Genomic DNA, 19,303 nt, shown 5'->3' with positions numbered 1-19,303 from the left:
GTGTAACGCGCCACGTTCGATATAGCTCTACTGATTGATCGATGTTTATAGTCGGTGAGAAGTACGACGAAGTGGTGCCAAGGCACATTTGTCTGTACCCTCGTCGGCAGAAATGTAAAAAACGAGAATTATGAGTGAAACCGAACCGAAGCGTACCCGAACGTGTTTAGACATGGACAGAGTATATTCGGCGCGTCGTCGAACAAATGTGCGAACTCAATATGAAGTATTTTCGGCGCGGCTTGGTTTGAAAGCATTTGGTCAGAGAGCATCTAGTCCGCGATTTTCAGTTATTCACTTCTGCTTGATTCCCCCCTGTTCCGATCGATTCCACTGTGCTCTATCGCAAGGAATTCGGTTCGGTTGCCCTCGGTTCGGTAACAGTAGACTGCACTTTTGATCCGACAACTTTCATTGCCCTTCTTTATGGAGATACTTGCTCATACGTGCGTCAAACATTTTGCCGCGATTGGTTCTAAGAGTACTGCATTTGATCCGATGCGAAGGTGTTCGACTTTCGAATAGTTCAGACCAAGTTCAGGTTCAGTAGAAAATATTCAATATCGTAAAGTTCGAAAGCATTCCACTTCTCCAATCGACTAAGCGCAAAACATGCAATTCGAACGAGGTTCCCAAAAATTCAAATCTTATTAAAAATTTCGTGAGTTGAAAATATCAGACGTGGAGGCTCCAGTGTGCACGATCAAGCCCCATCTGGCAATCAATATTTTACAATTTTATTTCTTCAATCGCCAATTCTTTTGTTGCAATTAATGCACCTGCTCTCTTCGTACTCGGCCGATTTGGCAAAAAAATAAATATCCTCAGCATTTAGTTTAATAGACTGCTCGGAATTCCACAGAACCGTTCGTGCATCCCCGCAAAACTGGAGCCTCCACCGTACCCGGAACAGCGGCTACCACGAAAATCCCGATAATCCACTCAGACAGACTCACCTTGTTGTGGGGCAGCTGCGTGGGCACGTACAGCGGAGGATCCAATCCCGGACTCGTCACTGCATGACGGCCGATAATCCTGTCCGCTGGTTTCGCGTCGTACCCTTCCGGCTGGCCGATGTGGAAGCCCTTGCTCTTCACCCAGAACCGGAACTTACTGTTCTCCGCACTGTTCACTTCCTCCCCCCTGAGCGTTCTCAATATACGCGCGTACTTTTTTATCGTGATTGTCTTGGTCTTGGCCAGGTCCCCGTACGTCTTAATCACCCACGGCTGGTACGCGTTGAACATCCCGTCGTTCTGAAACTTCTTCGGCATGCCCACGCCCTCGGGCTGGCCCTTCTTCAGCCCATAATCAGCGGTCCCATTCACGGCGGTGGGAATGCCAGGGAACGGCATGGGCACGCCGTTCTTCGTCTCCATCACATTCCCCGTGCTCCCGTTACCTACGTACCCCGCGTTCAAGCCGCCAGACGCGTTCGAGCTCAACGAGCCGCCAGTCATATTCGAGATGTCCAGATACGACACGGACGAGCTCTTTCCCAGATTAGTTGCGTTCCCGACGAACGTCGCCATCGACGTGGACATGTAGGGTATGGGGGTGGGCATGCTGAGTCCCCCGGCACAGAGCCCAGCGTTGGGACTGGCCGCCATGTTCAGCCCGGGCACCGACGCGTACGTAGACATGTCGGACATGTTGGGCGCGGCGGGCCAGTTGGTGGACAGTACGCTATTGCTGGACGCCGCGTCCGTTGTTGACACGGCGGACGGGGACGCCTTCGAGGCTGACCTCGAGACCGACCCGCCGCGGCCTTTCGACGAGGGGCTGACCTCCGGGGACGAGGACGATGCGGAGGAGGCCTTCGAGGCGTTCGTAGATGTTCCACGGGATTTCTTGGTAGGTGGCTCGTCGCGGGACGCGTTCATCGAGTTCAGATTGCCGTGGGATGGGCTGTTGTTGTTCTCGGACCTGGAGCGCTTGCTGGATGTGGCCTGGCCCGCCGGGGTCGGCGAATTGTTCACCGGCACTCTGCGACGGAGCCCCATTGTCGCGCTGGCCATTATTCCTCGCTGGATTCGGGACGGGCCGGTTTCCCTGGCGGTCGATCGATTCTCGCACTGTCACTGGCTCGCCGACTGCGTCATCGTCGATCACGGAGACCATCAACCACCGGCATTATCGTCCGATACGGGTCTATATACGCACAGAGACGCGCACAGGCACACCGAACACACAGTCTAGCGCGAGGCTCGCGATCCCGTGGCGGTTTGTTGTCGTCACCTTCGTGCCGTGGAAGGGAAATCTCCGGCGGAGGAGCCTGCAAAAAGAAAAAGACACCAGCGCTGACGTGAAAAGTGGGATTAGCTATGCGCGATTAAGCGGCGGAAACGTTTAAACGAGGGTGCCGCTAATGGACTAGCGGCCAAGTAGGTGGAAACCGTGACGCTGGGTGGGGGCGGGTAATACGTAGCTGAAATTCACCTACGAAATTGGTTTCTTCTACTTGCACGCGCTCTCTTTTCGTTGCCTTGAGGAATTCTTTTCATTTTTTTGGAAATACGTTTCGCGGGAGGTACCGCAATTCTGAGACTTGCGATGCTTAGAGTGGCTCCTATTTGTGGTTTTCAATGTGTGTAAATTATGGCACTTGAAATCACATGCTTTTAGCTCAAGATTAACCTAAGAATAAACATACTGGCATTGTTTTTGAAAACTGTGTAGTTCACGGTTATGGAACATTGGGATAGCTCCGTTGCTCCACAGGTTCAGTGCAAATGATACAACAGAGCATGCTTTTCCAGTACGTCACATTGTTCCTTAGCTACTCAACTACTATTTCTTCAATAGTATCATCTTAATCAGCTCTGACGGTTTCGAAGGCCTCGCGACAGGTAGGAATCCTTATCTCTTACACGAAGACTGTCGGGAGACGGGTATCTGTCAGAATTAAGCCTCGATGAAGCGTGAAAAGGAGCTTCGTGAGCGCTAGTCGTGTTTCTATCTATAATCGAAACACGTATAGGTAAAGCGCAACACCAACTTTCAAGTGTAAACGATGCGAAGACATACGTACCCGCCCTGAGAGATCCTTCGCAAGAATCTTCAGGAATCTTGAAGAAAAAGATTTCTTAAGCTGGGCACAGAAAATCCCCAACTTACAAACCCAAAAAATTATGAAACTCTGACAATAATACCTATAAGTACCTAAATCTTTCATAACGAAAGAAAACCACTCATCATGGGGTCATAAAATCGCTCGAACTAAATTCGAGTATCAAACAAAACTGGCGTATTTCCCATCGAGGCACTCTCTGCACATTCCCAAAGTTTCCCAATTTAAACAATTTTCAAGGGCAAGATTCTCAGTAGGCCTCTTTCAATTTCTCCGCCGAAAAACTTTGAAGGATCCCCCGTAACAAGTCACACCACGGTGTGCTATCCGAACAAGCTCCCGTCGCGTGAAAAACAACACCCACGATCGTCCCAGGCATGTTAGGTGATCGCGAGGCGCGAAACGAGGGGGTGGGGGGGAGGTGGGTTGTAATCGCGATCCGCGCATTCACCCCCCGACCACAGGCTACAAATTTCCCCGTCAGCCGACTATCCCGGCCCGTGCATGCGCGCCGTTAATGGATTTTCGTAAGACAGGTGTTAGAACGGCGACGCGACATAGATGGTATGCAATTAGACACGAGCGCGACTCGGACGGCGCGGCGAATTAGGAAACCGGTTATTTAACCAGCCACGAACTTCCTTCGCACCTCGAGTGTCCGCCATTTTGAAGTATCGCCGATGGAAATCGAGGGATGCGTGCCATCACCGGTTTCAGGCTAATTGTATGTAATAACCGCGGCAGGAAACAGTTCTTAAATTAATTCATACTATCTCTCCTGTGCAAAAACGGCTTCGTCTCCGAGAAAATTGTAGCTGGATGCGAGCGATTAAATCGCAGCTCTTATTTAAGGGATGTCAAGGGTGTGGGTATTATTATATATTTATTTAGGAATTATCGGGCCCGATTTCATTACAGTGTGCAACTCCTGTGCCTAGAAATAGACTTTGCAGGTTAAGTTCTTAAAAAAAATTAAACTACCCCCTTTTTATGCATTTTTTTTTTATGAAAAATCATTCAACTCACGTACTGTCAGGGTGCAATTACTTCGCGGTGGAAATTGTGTGATTAATCGGAAGGAACTGCTATATCGCTAATCCATAGGAAATCTTTTTGAGATCGAGGGGCCGCGCGATGTGTCCGCTAATTATGTTAAAACCATTTTTCCTGGGTGACAGAGGCGAACATGGGAAAAGGGCGAAGGCGCTGGAACACGAAAATGGGGAAATGAACTTTCAACGTCCCCTCAGAGCTTTTCCCTGCGCGACGACTCCCTTCGTCGGTACGCCCCATGATTCCAGCCCTATCTGAGATCAAACTAACCTCGACGACGGCCTGTTATGATCGAGCCGAGACACCCTTCGATCGGCGAACGCGATGAACGCGTTCCTGGCGATGGAGTTAAATTTCCCAACGGTGGGAGCGGCAGTTGTGCCGTTAATGATCTTTTGGGTAGAGCTTTCGCAAGTTCAGTCATTTCAGTGAATGCCAGGTATGGGGGCCGGTGAGAAGCAATGTGGGATATATTTTTGTCTAGAATAAACGCAAGTTGCATTAGAATAAATTCGGGGATCAGGGATCAAGGAATGCTCATTAAAGTGGAATAATAAAAAATATTCAACTGGCCCACAGCTTTGCTAGAATGTATCAAACCCAACCGAAGCTAGCTGAAATTTGTCCGAGCTGCGGGAATTTTCGCGGACCATTCGAACCGCTGCAAGCTGCAAACTGCTCGAAACTTTCCGACGCTCGGTTCCATTCGGATGTCTCTAGGTTCTCGAACAGTTTTAATCCCGCCCCGGCATCGAGCACGAGCAAACAGACGCAGGCCCAAGTCGGGGCTGAGATTTCGAAAAAAGGAAGATCGCTGCCGAGTGACCAGTATAATTGGACCAGATCTCGCTCTCATAATTATCACGGCCGATACAACCGTAACGAACGGGGATGTGTACGGATAACCTGCGTCAGATAATCGCGAAGCGAAGCCAAGAGCGAATACTAATTCAATAAGGCCGATCGGACTATCCGCAGCGATAGCCTGGGACTGCATAATGAACTCGTGCTCCTTCAGATAACTGAAACGGAGCTCCAGGGACATCGCTGCGCGTCCCAAGTCGCAATCGCACGAATCAGCCCTTGTTGAAAAGTTTCGCCGAAATTCTGATCGCGAACACGGGACACAGTCGTCATCAACACGTACTTGAAATTGAGTTTTGCGATCGCCGAACCGATTTCTTGTACCTACGCCACCGAGAACTAGGATTATAAGAGATTTGGGGGGCTATTTTAAGTCTCCCTTTCTACGGAATTATCGACCATACTAACTTCCATTTTTTTTTTTTGAATAAACAAAGGCTAGAGATTGTCCCTAGTCCATCTCTCCCGGAATTTCTATTTCAATCCAAAATTCCTACCGCTCGTAGGTTCCTGCGCTCTTAAGACATCTTCTGAAATTTTTCCGCTCTCGCAACGCGACTCGGGCTGAACAAAGGCGCTCGTGGCCGCGAGCGATGGCGAAAGGAAAAAACCAGCGTCGGCTGGCGATACCGAGCATCGTAACCAGAGACGACTTTCGATGATCGTCGCCACGAGTCCCGCCAGTTACGAAGGATTAGAATCCAAGGGATAACGAAGCAAGCCCAAGAAGGGAACGGATGGAACGAGGCCGACAGCCTCGGCGCAATATAACCGCGCTCCTTTAGGTGGCAGGAACGAGGTCTTTAGCGTGGCGGCGGCTTAAGGCGCCGCTCGCAGTTTACTGTAAATTATCTCCCGCGTCATTATCAAAGATTGCGCGCGCGACGAAGAATGAAAATTGAGGGAAAATCGTTGCGCGACGAGGCCTCTCCTAGCCGCGACTTTTCGTTGATCTCGCGCGGGGAGCAGATTCAGTTTTCGCTCTGCCTCGCCTCCACTGCCTGCCAACTGTGACAGCTGCAAGGAGGGTAAGAAAAAAATGATGGAAACGGTAGAAGTAATTAAAACATGGGGGACTTACGAAAGGCAGGGGAGGATGAAGCTTGACTGGCTATACAGCCGTCTAGTTAATGTATAGTCAAGTAAGTGCAATGAAGGGGAACGCCTCGTGACGGGGCGAATTCGAAAATTTCTTTGAGGAAGACAGGTGTTCCTAAGACTGTTGTAGAAATTTCATTCCACCCAGACGGGTTTATAGGCGCGTATTTCTAAGCTGGAATACTGGGATGTTTTTAACAAATTGTACGGTTTTCAACCCCAGGCAAGAGGATATAATATTAGGTTTATGCAATGGGGGTCTGGGTCTAAAAATATTGACTGCTAGGAGACAAATGGGGCCCACCCACAACTATAAGGCTATCATTTAATTATTATAAGAAATAAGTCGCAAATAAGTGCAATTAAAATTGTTGTGAAATAAATATATATAAAATATTATAATAAATATATATAAAATATTATAATAAATATATATAAAATATTATAATATTTACATATAAAATATATAAATATATATATTTTTTTTTAGTAATTACAGTCTTTAAAAGGGCCCATTGGTTTCACGTTGCGGACTAACGTGCCGGGGACTTGCAAAGTGGAGAATTTAATTTTCTCATAAAACTACGGACCCCAGAGCGACGTTTTGTAAGACTTTTCTGTCCCCCTCGCCTGGATCTGTAGATTACAGAAGAAACGAAGTCTACTACTCTAAAATTCGATAGTTTAAAATTACTATTGCAACAATGGGGGAAGTATTAGCGGTTGATTTTTTGGGATCTGCGAATTTCTTTAAGCAATCCTTTCAAGGAATCGTTTTACCATTGTCGTGGCGGGTCAGACTGACACCAATGCCTCGAAATTAACGAAGACAATGGTGGGAGGGACCCAGGGAACGGTCCGTGAAAGAGACGCGACAGCCTTCGTACGGTGCGCTCCTCGAAGATAATCAGATACTTCTAATCAGCGGCTTGTCTCGGGAAAAACTAGATCCTTGAAATTACCTCGCATGCCGCGAGGAATTCAAATATCGCGTTGGCATGGATGGAGGAATGTCAGGCGGTATGGAGCGGCGCGAGCCACGGTCGCAGGAAAATTGGAGTAGTCGGATGAGCCTGGCGAAGACGTTAATGATACCTCAGGGTTGAGGAAATGGAAGATACTTGACTCCATTTTCTGCCAAATCGATCTTACAATTCCCTCGCAGGGGATCAAGACTTTCTTGGTATGAATCTTTCTAGCTTCCCAGGGCAGGTACGCAACTTGTAAGAAGTTTCTCTATACCATTTTCCCAGCGACACTGACTCTTATCTGCGTACAAATACAACTCTCGACAGTTTTATCCGAAGGACGTCCATAAATTGTTCTCAAATCCCAATACCTTCCAAATTCCCTAGATGTAATCGATAGGACCTTAAAAGTTTGCCCTAAAATTAACCAGACAACGAACTAACAAATTCTCTCGCGGACAAATTGCGACTGCGTGTCCCTCGGATTTTTTTCCCAAACAGAATCGCCATTCGCCCGACCACGGTGCGACTCATTTGCCCTCCAGAAACTCTTCCATTTCCACGACGACGGGAAATCCTCCGCAATCTTCTCCGAGAATCGGGACTCGAAGACTCGCGGCCCGACTCATCCTCCCCCCACAAAACTCTTTCAAATTCTCCCCTAATCGCAAGTTCCGTCCACTTCCCCAAGAACGTAAGGCGCCCCAATTTTCCGCGTCCCGGCGAGAACTGCCGTCAATTTTCTGCCGCGACTCGAGCACACCCCTTTTGGCGCGCGATCGATTACCACGGTTGAAACTCGCGGGCGGCCGATACCGGATACAATAACCAGTGCTCCTTTAGGTGGCAGAAACGGGGCTCCCCCGTCCTGGGCTCCGAGCGGCACACAAGTCACGTACCGGCACAGGGACCACCGAGTATTATGGCGCGTCCTCAACCCTGGCAACCCTACTCCCCTCCCCCCCCCATTCCTCGGCCCCTCTCGCTAGGCCCGTACGCACATTACGCGCGGCGTATGATGTGGGTGCACACATCGAGAGGCCCGGTGTCACGCTACGTGCTTCCTGCCCGCGGCCAGGCCGTGGTGTGACAAAAGGCCTTATGTCCGCCCCGGCTCGTGGAACACTCGTGATCGCAATGTGTAATCAAGCTCGCATGGCCACTGTATTACCACGTACCCGTCTGCCGTGGCCCGCGGCCATCCGACGCGTACGTGCACGGGCCGCACACACGCGCGGCCGAGGGCCTCTCCAGACGGGACACTTTCGGCGGCTTCGCACTGCCGTTCGGGACGTGGTCACGTGGAATGGAGGGGCCGGTGTATGGGACGAGGCATGCACGCGGCTTTCAGTACGGGCCTTTTCACGGGGAACACTTCTACGGCCCACGACTGGTATTGCGAATGTATTCGCTGGACAAAAATAATGGCAATTTCGGAAAGGTTTTAGACGGTGCTGAATCTGCGAGTATTTGGAATATTGGGTTATCCGAGGTGTCTGTACGGAGACATGGAGTTTATTAGTCCATGTATCTCTTATTATTCTCTATGTGTATGCTTTGTTTTATTTGAAGTCGAAAGTAGACGTCCCGCTTGCAAAATCCGGGGTACTTAACCCTTAACTGGTATCCTGGGTCGCACAAAGTTCGCTGCAAAATTTTTGGTTGTCTAAGTTTGTCAACTGAATTTCTAATTCATTTTATAGTTAATAGTTTAACTTTCTAGGTTTCTATTATTTTATACATTACCTAGGAACAAAATATTCGTACAGGATGATCTAGTGTCGACTTTAAAAATTTCTGGGGCCTTTTTTATTTGGGGTCTGCCACGAACCCAGTATACCAGTCACGTTTGCCAAAGACAGTATACCAGTTAAGGGTTTAAGTTCTTATTACTGGCGGAGGTATGTAATTTGAAACGTGCGAAAGCTATACAGTTTGTAAAACCTTTCTCGCGATTTAACGTAGCGCACAGTCGCTAATCTGCCGTGTGGATTTGTATTGAATCGAGGACCATCCAAGTGTTTCGTCTGAGAAGAACATAGCACGCCGGTTTTAGCTAGCCGTTTCCCGCGCAGGACGCCCGACCCTCCTTTCCACGATCGGTTTCGCAACCGAGGCTATCGGCGCCCACTTTTCTGCTTGATTCGTCTCGCCGTCCCGCGCACGCATCGATCCCAGCGGAACGAGCCTCTTTCGAACACGCTGCGAACGGGGAACTTTTAATCATTCTCTCGGTTTTTTATCTCAGTCTCGCATATACTAGTTACAAAGGCCTTGGAGGATCGATGAATTCTATGTTCAACCCTAAAGTGACTTCAGCTAAGTTTCACTGCTGGGGTCGCCCTTCTCGAGCTTAAGTTCGCTTGAATTCGAATTCTGAACAAGTTGAAGTTACAGTATCTATGCAATGAAATTAATCAATTATCAAGCATACCTAACACAGTTTAAAAAAATCACTGCAAATCTCGAAAGTAATAAATGTAAAGATTGCAGAATATTTGCTAAAATAAATTATTACCCACAAGTACTAAATTGTTATACAATAGGCGGCAGTATTTACAATCCTCATAATTACTATTTTAAATTTACAGTCCCTCATTTCTATCCTAACAAAGAAAGCAAAGCAAATCATAAGGAATAAAAAAAATATATTAAGCCAGTTGGAACTATTAAGGGGGTGTTCTACCTAAAATTCTATTTTTTTTTTTTTTGATTTTCAAATATTTTAGGGTTTCGAAAATATGTCTCTAAAATATTAAGGTGAAATTCGAAAAACTCTAAAGTCTAAAAAAATCTAAAGAGAGAGCTGCCCAACATGATTTTTTTTGAAGCTCAGGAAGGTTTCCTCTACGGTCCTGGTATACCAGATTAGGGATAAGTGACAGAAATTAGTTGTTATCTACCGCAACTTCAGTCGTATAGGTCGTACTGCATGAAAAACTTTAAACGCGTTTTTCTCGAAACAATTTTTTTAGATGGGGCGCCCATTTTTCTCAAAAACTACTGGACCGATTGAGCTAAAATTTCACACACATTCAAAGTGAATGTGTACCTATAGCCCGTAGCAGTATTATATCAATAGTATCAGTACAACTCCCCCCACACATTGTTTTAGGTACAGAAAAGTCGAAAAAATCCAATATAAATTTTTAAACAGCTGTGATTTCGGTAACAATGTCCGGACTTGGTTACATCTAGTTCAGGCGATAACTACACTCATATAGATTAAAAAAATCTCTGGTACTTTCGTTTCAGATGACTAGGACGGCCGCAATTCGTGCGCCCGAAGGGGCCGGTTTTTGATGACATGACCTGCGCTTCGGCGCATAACTTGTACAAATTTCAATATAATGCATTCGAAAAATTTGTGTCGATAGTTCAAACACTACTAAATATGTGTGCAAAACCCTTGCCCTGTAGGTGCAATATATTTTCCAGAATTAATTTTCAAATATCACCTTCAAAAACGAGTGTCTAGACTAGAGTACCCCCTTAAACTCTTCCCAGGATGAAAGCGAAGAAAATATATCCCCGTGAATTAGATATGGTCAACTATTTCTCTCAAACGGATACGTCGCGAAATGTGCACGCTGGCGGTTGAAAAAGTTGCGAATGAAAAAGGCCAGTCCAGTTGGCGGGCGCTGCACTTTTGGCAGTTTTCGAGCCGCGCTGGGACGCAGCCTGCCACGAGTAATGTGTTTACCTAGACTATTGATCAAAGGGAGCGAGATCTTTGTTTGACGGAGGTGTGCGGGCTGCGGAAAACTTCGAGCCGGGGTTGGTGTCGGGGATTTTTGTCGGGTTTCGGGCGACTGGGTCCGGGGATATTCGAGAGCAGAGATAGTAGGGCGTTACGTATGTGTCGGGGAAACTTTCGAGACCTCGACTCGACGATTCGACGACACGCTCCACGATCCGATTCGATATTTTCCCGACCCCGTCTAAATTTCTCCCGTGGCTCGACTCGGTTTTTTCCCCCCCGAGCGAAAAAAACTGGACGTTTCCGAACACCATTTTGTTAGCCAACTGGATTCCCGTTGTCTCGATTTTTACACCCAACTCGGATCTTCCTATCAGATCTTCTGTTCTTCAGGCGAAAGCGCGCAACAGCTACTTTTTTCTAAGCTTCAAACTGGACTTTTCTGACCTGATTTTGGGCAAATTGGGAATGTTTGTTTGAATGTATTCATTCTTTGTGTGAAAAAGACCAAACCGGGAGTGGTTCATTTTATATTGGACATTTCTAGGTAGCAGAGCTTTTTCCAGATTTCGCCAATATTTCTTTGGCTAATATTGAAATAAAGTTGATCGGAGGGTGGAGTGGGCTGTTTGAATAAACGTGATAAAATATAGAGCCTGAAGCAACTGCAGTGAGAGACATTTGCGAGACATTTACATAAAGCAACTCAGAGTACATACAAAGAAGATTCGGCATAGCACTTCTCAGTGACACCCTGTTCGGGCTAATTTCCTAAAAAGCAGAAAAATTTCGCGTCAAAAGCATTCGCAACAAAATTTTACCCATGAAACAAAAAACCTTTCAAATCAACCCGTTGGCCAATATCCGAGCTTGATTTTGGGCAAAGCAAAAAGACACCCATGGACAATTTTAATCCTTCGATATCCCACATGTGTGTTAACGGAAGTTTTCGATAAATCACCGAGTCATCCAATCTGCTCGCGTGGAAGCCTCGCCTAAGGATCGGCCACTTCGCTTCACTTTTTCCTGCCTCCTTTTTTGTGCGCGTCGCATTGGAATTGTTAATTCCGCGAGAAATCGCCGGATCCCTAGCAGCGCGCGGAAGAGCGACGCGGGGCAATTTCTGCGGGCGGTCGGATCTAATCCGCCGCGAACAGCCGCCTTTCGTGCTGCCCGTTAGACCGAGGAGAAAACGTCGAAGACTTCGGCCCCGAGTGGCAGTAAGTTGAATTCCCAAACGGGCGGGTGTGGCGACCGCCCCGCAACGGGTACCGAAACGGATGCCGCTATCTCCTCCAACACCGCAGCAACTCCCGCCGTTTCTCTGCCTCCGATTCCCGACTCCTCTTATTCCTTTCTCGACCCCTTCGCTCTTCTCGCTCCTTTTTCCCCGCAGCGAAAAAATCGCACTGCACGCGATTTTTCACCGGGCAAAATATGCTCGGAGGATTGGCGTTTTTCGGTCGTGCTCGAGGAACCCACCGCTACGGGAACGTTTCGGAAAGAAGGATACCCTCGGAAAAGCGTTTTCCGAGGGGGAAACATCGGGGGGAGGTATTCTGCGTTTAAAATGTTAGCGATGCTCCAATTTATAATTATTTTTCTGTTTAGTTGCATGAGATCGGATGAGATGAAGTTCGAAATTGGAGGCAGTATTGGAGATTTCGGTGAGCCGGCCCGATCGATCGGGTTCGGTTGCGGGAGGGATCGATCGGAGCACAGCTCGGTGCCCGAAAACGCGGACACTCTTGTCACTGAATTAGGCGAAAGGGAAGCCACAATTTTGGAGCGATAACTGCGTTAGTCGGCGGTGCGCGGGTTCACTTTGCCGAAAATCGGCTCGCGTTGACGGAGCACACTTCGGCTCGTGAAAGCGTAACACTCACGACAGCGTGCTGTCAGCGACGCCGTCGATCGGACACTTTCCCGCCGCGCCGTGACACTTTTTCACCGGTGGTAATTTCGCCCCGCGAACGATATCCACGGATCGGATCACCGGTGTACCGTCATTCGCCACTGGTGCAGGCTTCAGAAGTATTTCCTCGCACCGGACCTACGAGGCGACGACACGCGCGACGGTCGAACTGGCCGCCGTGAAGGGACGGGAATAAAAAGAGAGACACACGAGAAACTCGATCACGTCGCGACATTCTTTCGGGTCGTCGACGGGAAGAGGAAGGCGGCGAGAGAGAGAGAGAGAGAGAGAGAAAAAAAGGAGAATCGACAGCCGTCCCTATCACCATATTCATGGGGGGAACGTCGAGCCGCGCGCGCGACGATTCCGTGAGCTTTAACGAGCCGTGAAACGCGGCGAAAAAAAGCGCAGTCGCGGCGAGTAACGCACGTACAATTACCGCCGCCTTTTCAAATCGCTGCGGAGTTATCGGCGGCACGGCTGTCACGCGGCACAAACGGGCGGGGAGAGAGAGGGAGAGAGACAGAGAAAGAGATATGCATATGTATATAGGAGAAAAAAGCACACACTCACTGGTTTCGTAGCCGTGGTCGTGCGATCGCAACGATACCCGGGAAACTGGCCGATACTGGGTCTCGCGGTCACAAAAAAAAAGGCAGAACAGTTCGCTGAGAACCAGCTGGGTGAAAAAAAACCCGGACGCACACAGAGCAGACCAATAGGGGGGAAAAAAAGAATCCAACGGAACAGCACTGATTCCGAGAGTGGTTAGACACAAACACTGTCACCGACCTGCACGAGAGCACGGTAGCCAGCGGAGTTCTCCTTGGATTCTCACGTATCCAGCGTGACGATCCGTGCGTGCCGCGTGTCCACGTTCCGAAAGTGTCACCTCCCTCTCCAGTCGGCTTCGGAGACGTGCACCGGCGAAGATCCGTGAAAGGAGGAAGAAGAGGCGAGAGATCGGGCAGGCCAGTCGCGGTTGGACGATGTCGGTGGCGCGCACTTCTCTCCGCTCTCTCGGTGCCCCCTGTCTCTCTTTTCCTTCCAAGCTGCTGCCCGCTATCCTTCTCCTTCGTCGGTCGTTGGTTTTTTTTTTTTTATTTCCTTCGACTTTTCCTTTTTGTTTTCCGTTCCCTCCGCGGAAACCACCAGCTTAGCCGCGCGCACACGTTCAACGTCGCGCGGCGGCAACGAGCCGAGTATAGGGAAGAGAGCAGAGCGCGCGACGTGTGTCCGCGCGAGACGGAAAGGAGGAAAAGGAGAGAGAGCGCGCGCGCTCCGAAGGAGAGAAGGAAGAACAAGGAGGCTTGTAGAGGAGCAGATGCCGTAGGAAGAGACCGGCCCGAGGGCGGGCGGGGGCGCGAGGGAGGAGGGAAACCGAGCGACGGTGGCGGCGGCGGCAGACTCGGTTGACTCGGTGGCCGAGCGGTATCTCACCCGCGAAAAGCGTCCCGCGATCAGGTGACAGCGGGAGTACACACCGGCGCTACTCTCGGGAGCGAGCAAGAGGGACAGGACCGCCGCGGGAACGAAAGGAGCCGAGGCGAACGAGACGGAACGAATGGGCCGCTCGTGCTCGGGACGGAGACAGCGGTCGAGTCCGTGGCGTTGGAGGGGGGAACGTGGTGGGACGGCGGGAGGTTAAACACGCCGAACGGCTGCCGACGAGTGAACAGAGGGAGAGAGCGAGAGAGCGAGAGGCGGCGGGAAGTGGAAGAAGGACGACCGGCACGATAGCCGGCGCTCGTGCGTTCCCGAGTGTGACTGACGGGCAGAGAGAAAGAGGAGCCGATGAAGAAGAGGAGGAAGAAACCGGCGGAGAAAAAGAAGACGAGGCGCAGACGGAGCGGAAAGCAGGACGAAGACGAGACTAGGCGTCCCGTCGCCGAGAACAAAGAGATATATAGGCGTGCGTAACGGGAGACGAGGGAGCAAAGTAGCAAAGGAGTAAAGGAGCAAGGGAGAAACGGATATATAGAGGCGGTGTATATAGCAGTGGTTACGCGATGCGCGACTCGCCAGGGTGGAAGAACGAGCGCGGAGGAGCCCGCGCGCGCGCGTCTCACCGTAGGGGGAAGTCGAGGGAGAGAAGGGCTCCCTGATCGCTTCTGAGTGCAAACGGTTCGGCGTGCGGTGGGACACTGGCAGGCGGGCGGCTGGCTGAAACTGCTGTGGATAGCGGGTGGCGAGCGGTGCGATACTCGACGGGACGGGACGGGACGGGCCGAGAGCCGAGAGCCGGGCCGGGACCCCCATCCACGTACGAACGCACACAAGCGTGTCGCCCCTCACCACGAGCGGGACTCGGTGCGGCGGACGAGCCACGCAGAGAGCGGCGCGCACACATACGCGGCCGCTCTCACACGGACAATGAGTCAGGCAGGGCAGACAGGCAGACAGGCAGGCGGGCGAGCGAGCAAGGCAGCCTCAGCGTGTACGAGCCACGGCACGTTACTACGCCAACGGCACTGTCTGCCCTCGGCTCGATTCGGTCTCGCTCGGGCGGCCGCGTTAGCCTGACTTTGCCGTCTTCGTCACCCACCATGCTCCGTCCTTGTCCTCCTCCGCAGACTCGTCTTTCGGCGCGCTCCTCTCTCTCTCTTTCTTTCTCACTCTGTCTCTCGCAATCTCTCTTCGTTTCATGCCTCTACCACCCTTTCCCCTCCCACACCTCTTGCTCTAGACGCTCCCCTGCCCCCACCCCGCGCGTTTCAAGCCGATGCTCCCTTCCGCAAGCGCGCACGATCCCGCCTCTCTCTTTTTCTCCACGCTATTTCCCTCCTTCTCTCGGATTCTCGCAACCCGTCCCTGTCTCTCAGCATAGTACCCACAGGTCTCCCTGTCCCACCCGCGGCCAGTGTGCTCAGTTCCCTCGGTCTCTTTCTCCCAGAGACTGAGCGCCGGCTTCTCTTTGTCGCTGTGTCCTCGTCGTTTCGCCTCGGAACCTCTCCGTCCGACCCGCCGACACTCCTCGTTGCGCCGTTCTCGCGCGCCGTCCTCTTCGTTTTCCCGCTGTCCTCCTTCGGCTCTGTCGGCGCGCTCTGTTCAGCGGGAGCGCGCGCGCGCCCACACCAGAGCGGTAGCATATCGTAGGTCCCGCCTGCCTACCGGAGCTTTTCAGACACCGACGAGCACCGCGCGGAGGCCCCCGAAAGCACGAGAGAGATCGAAAAAGAGTGGAAAAAAGGGGCTGCGAGAGTGGAGTGGCGAAAGAAAGAGAGAAAGGGAGACAGAGGGAGGGAGAGACGTGACCGCGGGGATGTAACGGGTGTGGATGGTACGCCGGCACGACGACGACGACGGCCGGCCGCCTTGTTCACGAATTTTTCGCCGCTCCACGGCCGGGATGAGTTTCGGCGAAGCCGGCAGCCGAGGTGGAAATTGCTTCCAGAGAAATTGGATTTCACGATAATGGCGCGAATCGGTTCCAGAGATTTTCAGGAAACCAAAACGCCGGGAAACGAGAGAGCCCGCTCTCTCCCGCCGTTCGATTCGTCCCGTATTGGGTGGCAGCTGTAAATTTCTCGATACACGCGCCGAGAACCCGTACGTGAACTCCGCCGTTCCCGTTTCGAATTCGGGGGAGCAGCCACCGAGAGCCACCGGCGACGATTGGAGAATTAGATTTTTCCTGACGATTTAATGCTATCAACACGCAGTGGCCACGTGCACGACTTGCGATGAAATTAACGCAAGTCGCAAACGTACGCGGTTCCGTGGAGCTAGCTTTTAGGTGGGCAGAGATATCGATGGGATTGATGTCGAGTGTTAAGGGTCGACTTCCGTTTCTGGCATACGCAACATCCTCGTTGCAACTTAATGCCCCGAGCTCGAGTAAATTTATGTAACATCTCTATCTCTACTAATTGGCTGGCCCTTCAAAGTGCAGCAAGTCGCCTCCAGTTGCGACAGCAAACAGAATTAATGCGACCTGCGGTTGCAGACCTTTGCTTTAAGCTTTTGTATATATGTAGAACTGACGGAAATAGTGGCACAGGCTGATTGGTGTACATAATCGTGCTACCTCCGTAGTTCGGAGTTCGATTTTGAAGAGCATATGTTTTGGTATTTGCACTGGGTTTTTTTTTAATGACAGATATGATTTTGTAAAGCGACAGGCTTATTGCCACGGAATTGCTAAACGAAAGTATAGCTTTGAAAATGAGAATTATACTTCAGCTGCGTCCACGCAGTAGGGAGGTTAAAAGAAAATTATGTTAAACGCAGAAACGAGATTTAATTCAACCACGAGTGCTTGACCACAAAGCAGCGGCTTGATCAGAGGGCGAATGACTTTCACAACTGCCTTATTTGAAAATAAAGAAGTATCACGAAAAGTCCTAGTCGCGTTTTTTGACATTGCGAATGACAATGCATTAACACTTACAAGGAGAGTATTTTAGGTGTCCGCCTCCGATCATTTTGATTTTTGGATATGTTATAGAGGACCGAAAAATAAGAAATACGTGTTTTTTTATTTTTCCCCGTTTTCATATTTGGGGGGTGAAAACTGTGTTCAAAGTTAGGGTTGAAAAATCATTTTTGTGGAATATCTCGAGACGTATGGATCTGAAAATATATATAATTCAGATCAAAGTGGATTTCAATTAGAAATACATACTGGACGGACCTTAACAGCGGAAGGCCAAATAAAAGTAGAATGTGTTGTACAATCTGTAGCGCCAACATCTCATAGTTATACAATACAACCAACAATAACTGCTGATGGAAAACTGTTGTCACCTCTCTTTATGGGTTTGCAAGAAGCAAGTGGACAGTTTGGACCAGTAGTTGCAAAAAGATTATTTAAGCCGTCAAACGTATACGTAACTGCATCGAAATCTGGGAAACTCACTTCTGGTAATGTATATTTTCATGTTACCCGAATGAAGCAATTTTTCATTAATAAGTCAAGCCTATCTATGTATAGTTATAACGAATGTTAATCTAATATTTCAGCTGATTTCAAGACCTGGTTGGAGGAGGTATTCTTTCCTAAAACAAATGGAGCAAGTGTATTATTGCTAGATTCTTGTACTCGAAATGGCAATTTTGTTCACGCTAGAAGTAATATCTGGTATACAAAAGGAAATTATATGCGTATTAGATATGTTTTGTTTAGAATTTTATTTCTAGATAACTCGATAACTACATTTCCCTGTAGGAGGACACCTTACTATAAGTAAACTTCAATAATAAGTATATTTGATAATTTGTAGGAAATACAAATTCTGATTTATCCGTATTTTCGGTTCGGCTGTGAAGTATAAGAAACTAAATTTGCATGAAAATAGATGCAGATTTACAAGAATTATTAACAAAAAATACCAATTTTTTATGTATTAGTTAAACAAATGGACTTTTTGAAAATCTGGTGAGTCAGTCATATTTCGCATTCAAAGACACAAAATTCGTCCATTGACACTATTCCCCTATCTCTAATAGTTCTCGAGATATTCCACAAAAATGATTTTTCAACCCTAACTTTGAACGCAGTTTTCACCCCCCAAATATAAAAACAGGGAAAAATAAAAAAACACGTATTTCCTATTTTTCGGTCCTCTATAACATATCCAAAAATCAAAATGATCGGAGGCGGACACCTAAAATACTCTCTTTGTTAGAAAATTGATTAAAATGTAAGTGACGAATGGCGTGGAACTCATTAACGCAAGGGAACCTTGATGATTTTATCAATGATTAATAGCCTGTCAGTTTCTTAAAATTATTTCTGCAAAAACTGAGAAACGCGCGAATAGATATTCCAATCTAATTAGAATCAAGGAAATCCAAATTCAATCATCAACTAATTAACTAATTTTGTCCACATTGAAATGCTATGCGTGATCTAATACATGAATTACTCGTACGAAAGAGAGTAATTAAACTTTGAAAATGAATTAACTGGTCTGACTCAACACAGAGGAGCCTCCAAACGACGAGGTAACTAGTCCTTCGCATTAAACAGGTTAACAAAGCCGTGAAACCTTGCGAAGTTTCCATTTCTCGGAATGAGAGAAATCAGTCCCCATTGCCTGGACATTTCTACACACTACCTCACTAGGCAAATCACCACCTCCTTTCCTCTAGTACCCACTTCTTACACCTCTGATTTCTTCATCATCATCAATGCAGTACAACCCCGATTCCCAAATCGCGGGACCAAGACGCCCGCAAACAGAATCCCGCATAGAATCGTCAGACTGCGTTATCCAGTTGCCACAAGATCACGAATAATTCGGCGAGCAAGTTTCAGAGGTTGGAAAGCAGTTCGAAACACCGAGGGTCCCAGAGAGCGAGGATCGGTCAGCACGGGCCGCGCGGAAGCTGCGTCCGCTTTCGTCGCGGCGCTTCCGATCGGGGGCAAGGCGCTCTCAGCTATTCCAACAAAGTATTCCGCACACAGAGCCGCGGGCGCAGTCGCTGAGTCTCCGAAGTTGCCTTAATCTCGATCCACCTCTCTCTTTCTCTCTGTCTCTCGCTCACTCCCGCTCACTCTCCGTCACTGGCAACGACAGACTTTGAGGGTGACTTTGCGTTCGTGAAGAGGGACAGGGACGGAAAGGTTGGGAGAGGGAAGCGTCGAAACGAGCCGAGCGACCGACAGGGATAGGAATAATCCGGGCGAAGAA

The 19,303-nt window shown here is 49.1% G+C and overlaps 1 protein-coding gene across 2 annotated transcripts in view; it reads right to left on the bottom strand.

Moving 5' to 3' along the window:
* Window positions 1-14,791, bottom strand: part of LOC143375975 (uncharacterized) — a 79,126-nt gene extending 64,335 nt beyond the window's left edge. Inside the window, exons 1-2 of one of the 2 annotated variants that reach the window (XM_076825723.1) lie at window positions 13,461-14,791; window positions 957-2,275 (exon numbers count right to left, since the gene is read on the bottom strand). In XM_076825723.1, coding sequence (XP_076681838.1) covers window positions 957-2,018 — 1,062 coding nt within the window. In that variant the 5' untranslated portion in view covers window positions 2,019-2,275; window positions 13,461-14,791. Of the gene's footprint in view, window positions 1-956; window positions 2,276-13,241; window positions 13,295-13,460 lie in introns of those variants that run through there. The other variant, XM_076825724.1, reaches the window with a different exon arrangement.
* Between the last annotated feature and the right edge of the window lie 4,512 nt (window positions 14,792-19,303).

The sequence above is a fragment of the Andrena cerasifolii genome, chromosome 13 (assembly GCF_050908995.1).
Source record: "Andrena cerasifolii isolate SP2316 chromosome 13, iyAndCera1_principal, whole genome shotgun sequence".
NCBI lineage: Eukaryota > Metazoa > Arthropoda > Insecta > Hymenoptera > Andrenidae > Andrena > Andrena cerasifolii.
Note: the sequence above shows the minus strand (reverse complement) of the source record. Positions and strands in the feature narration are given on the sequence as shown.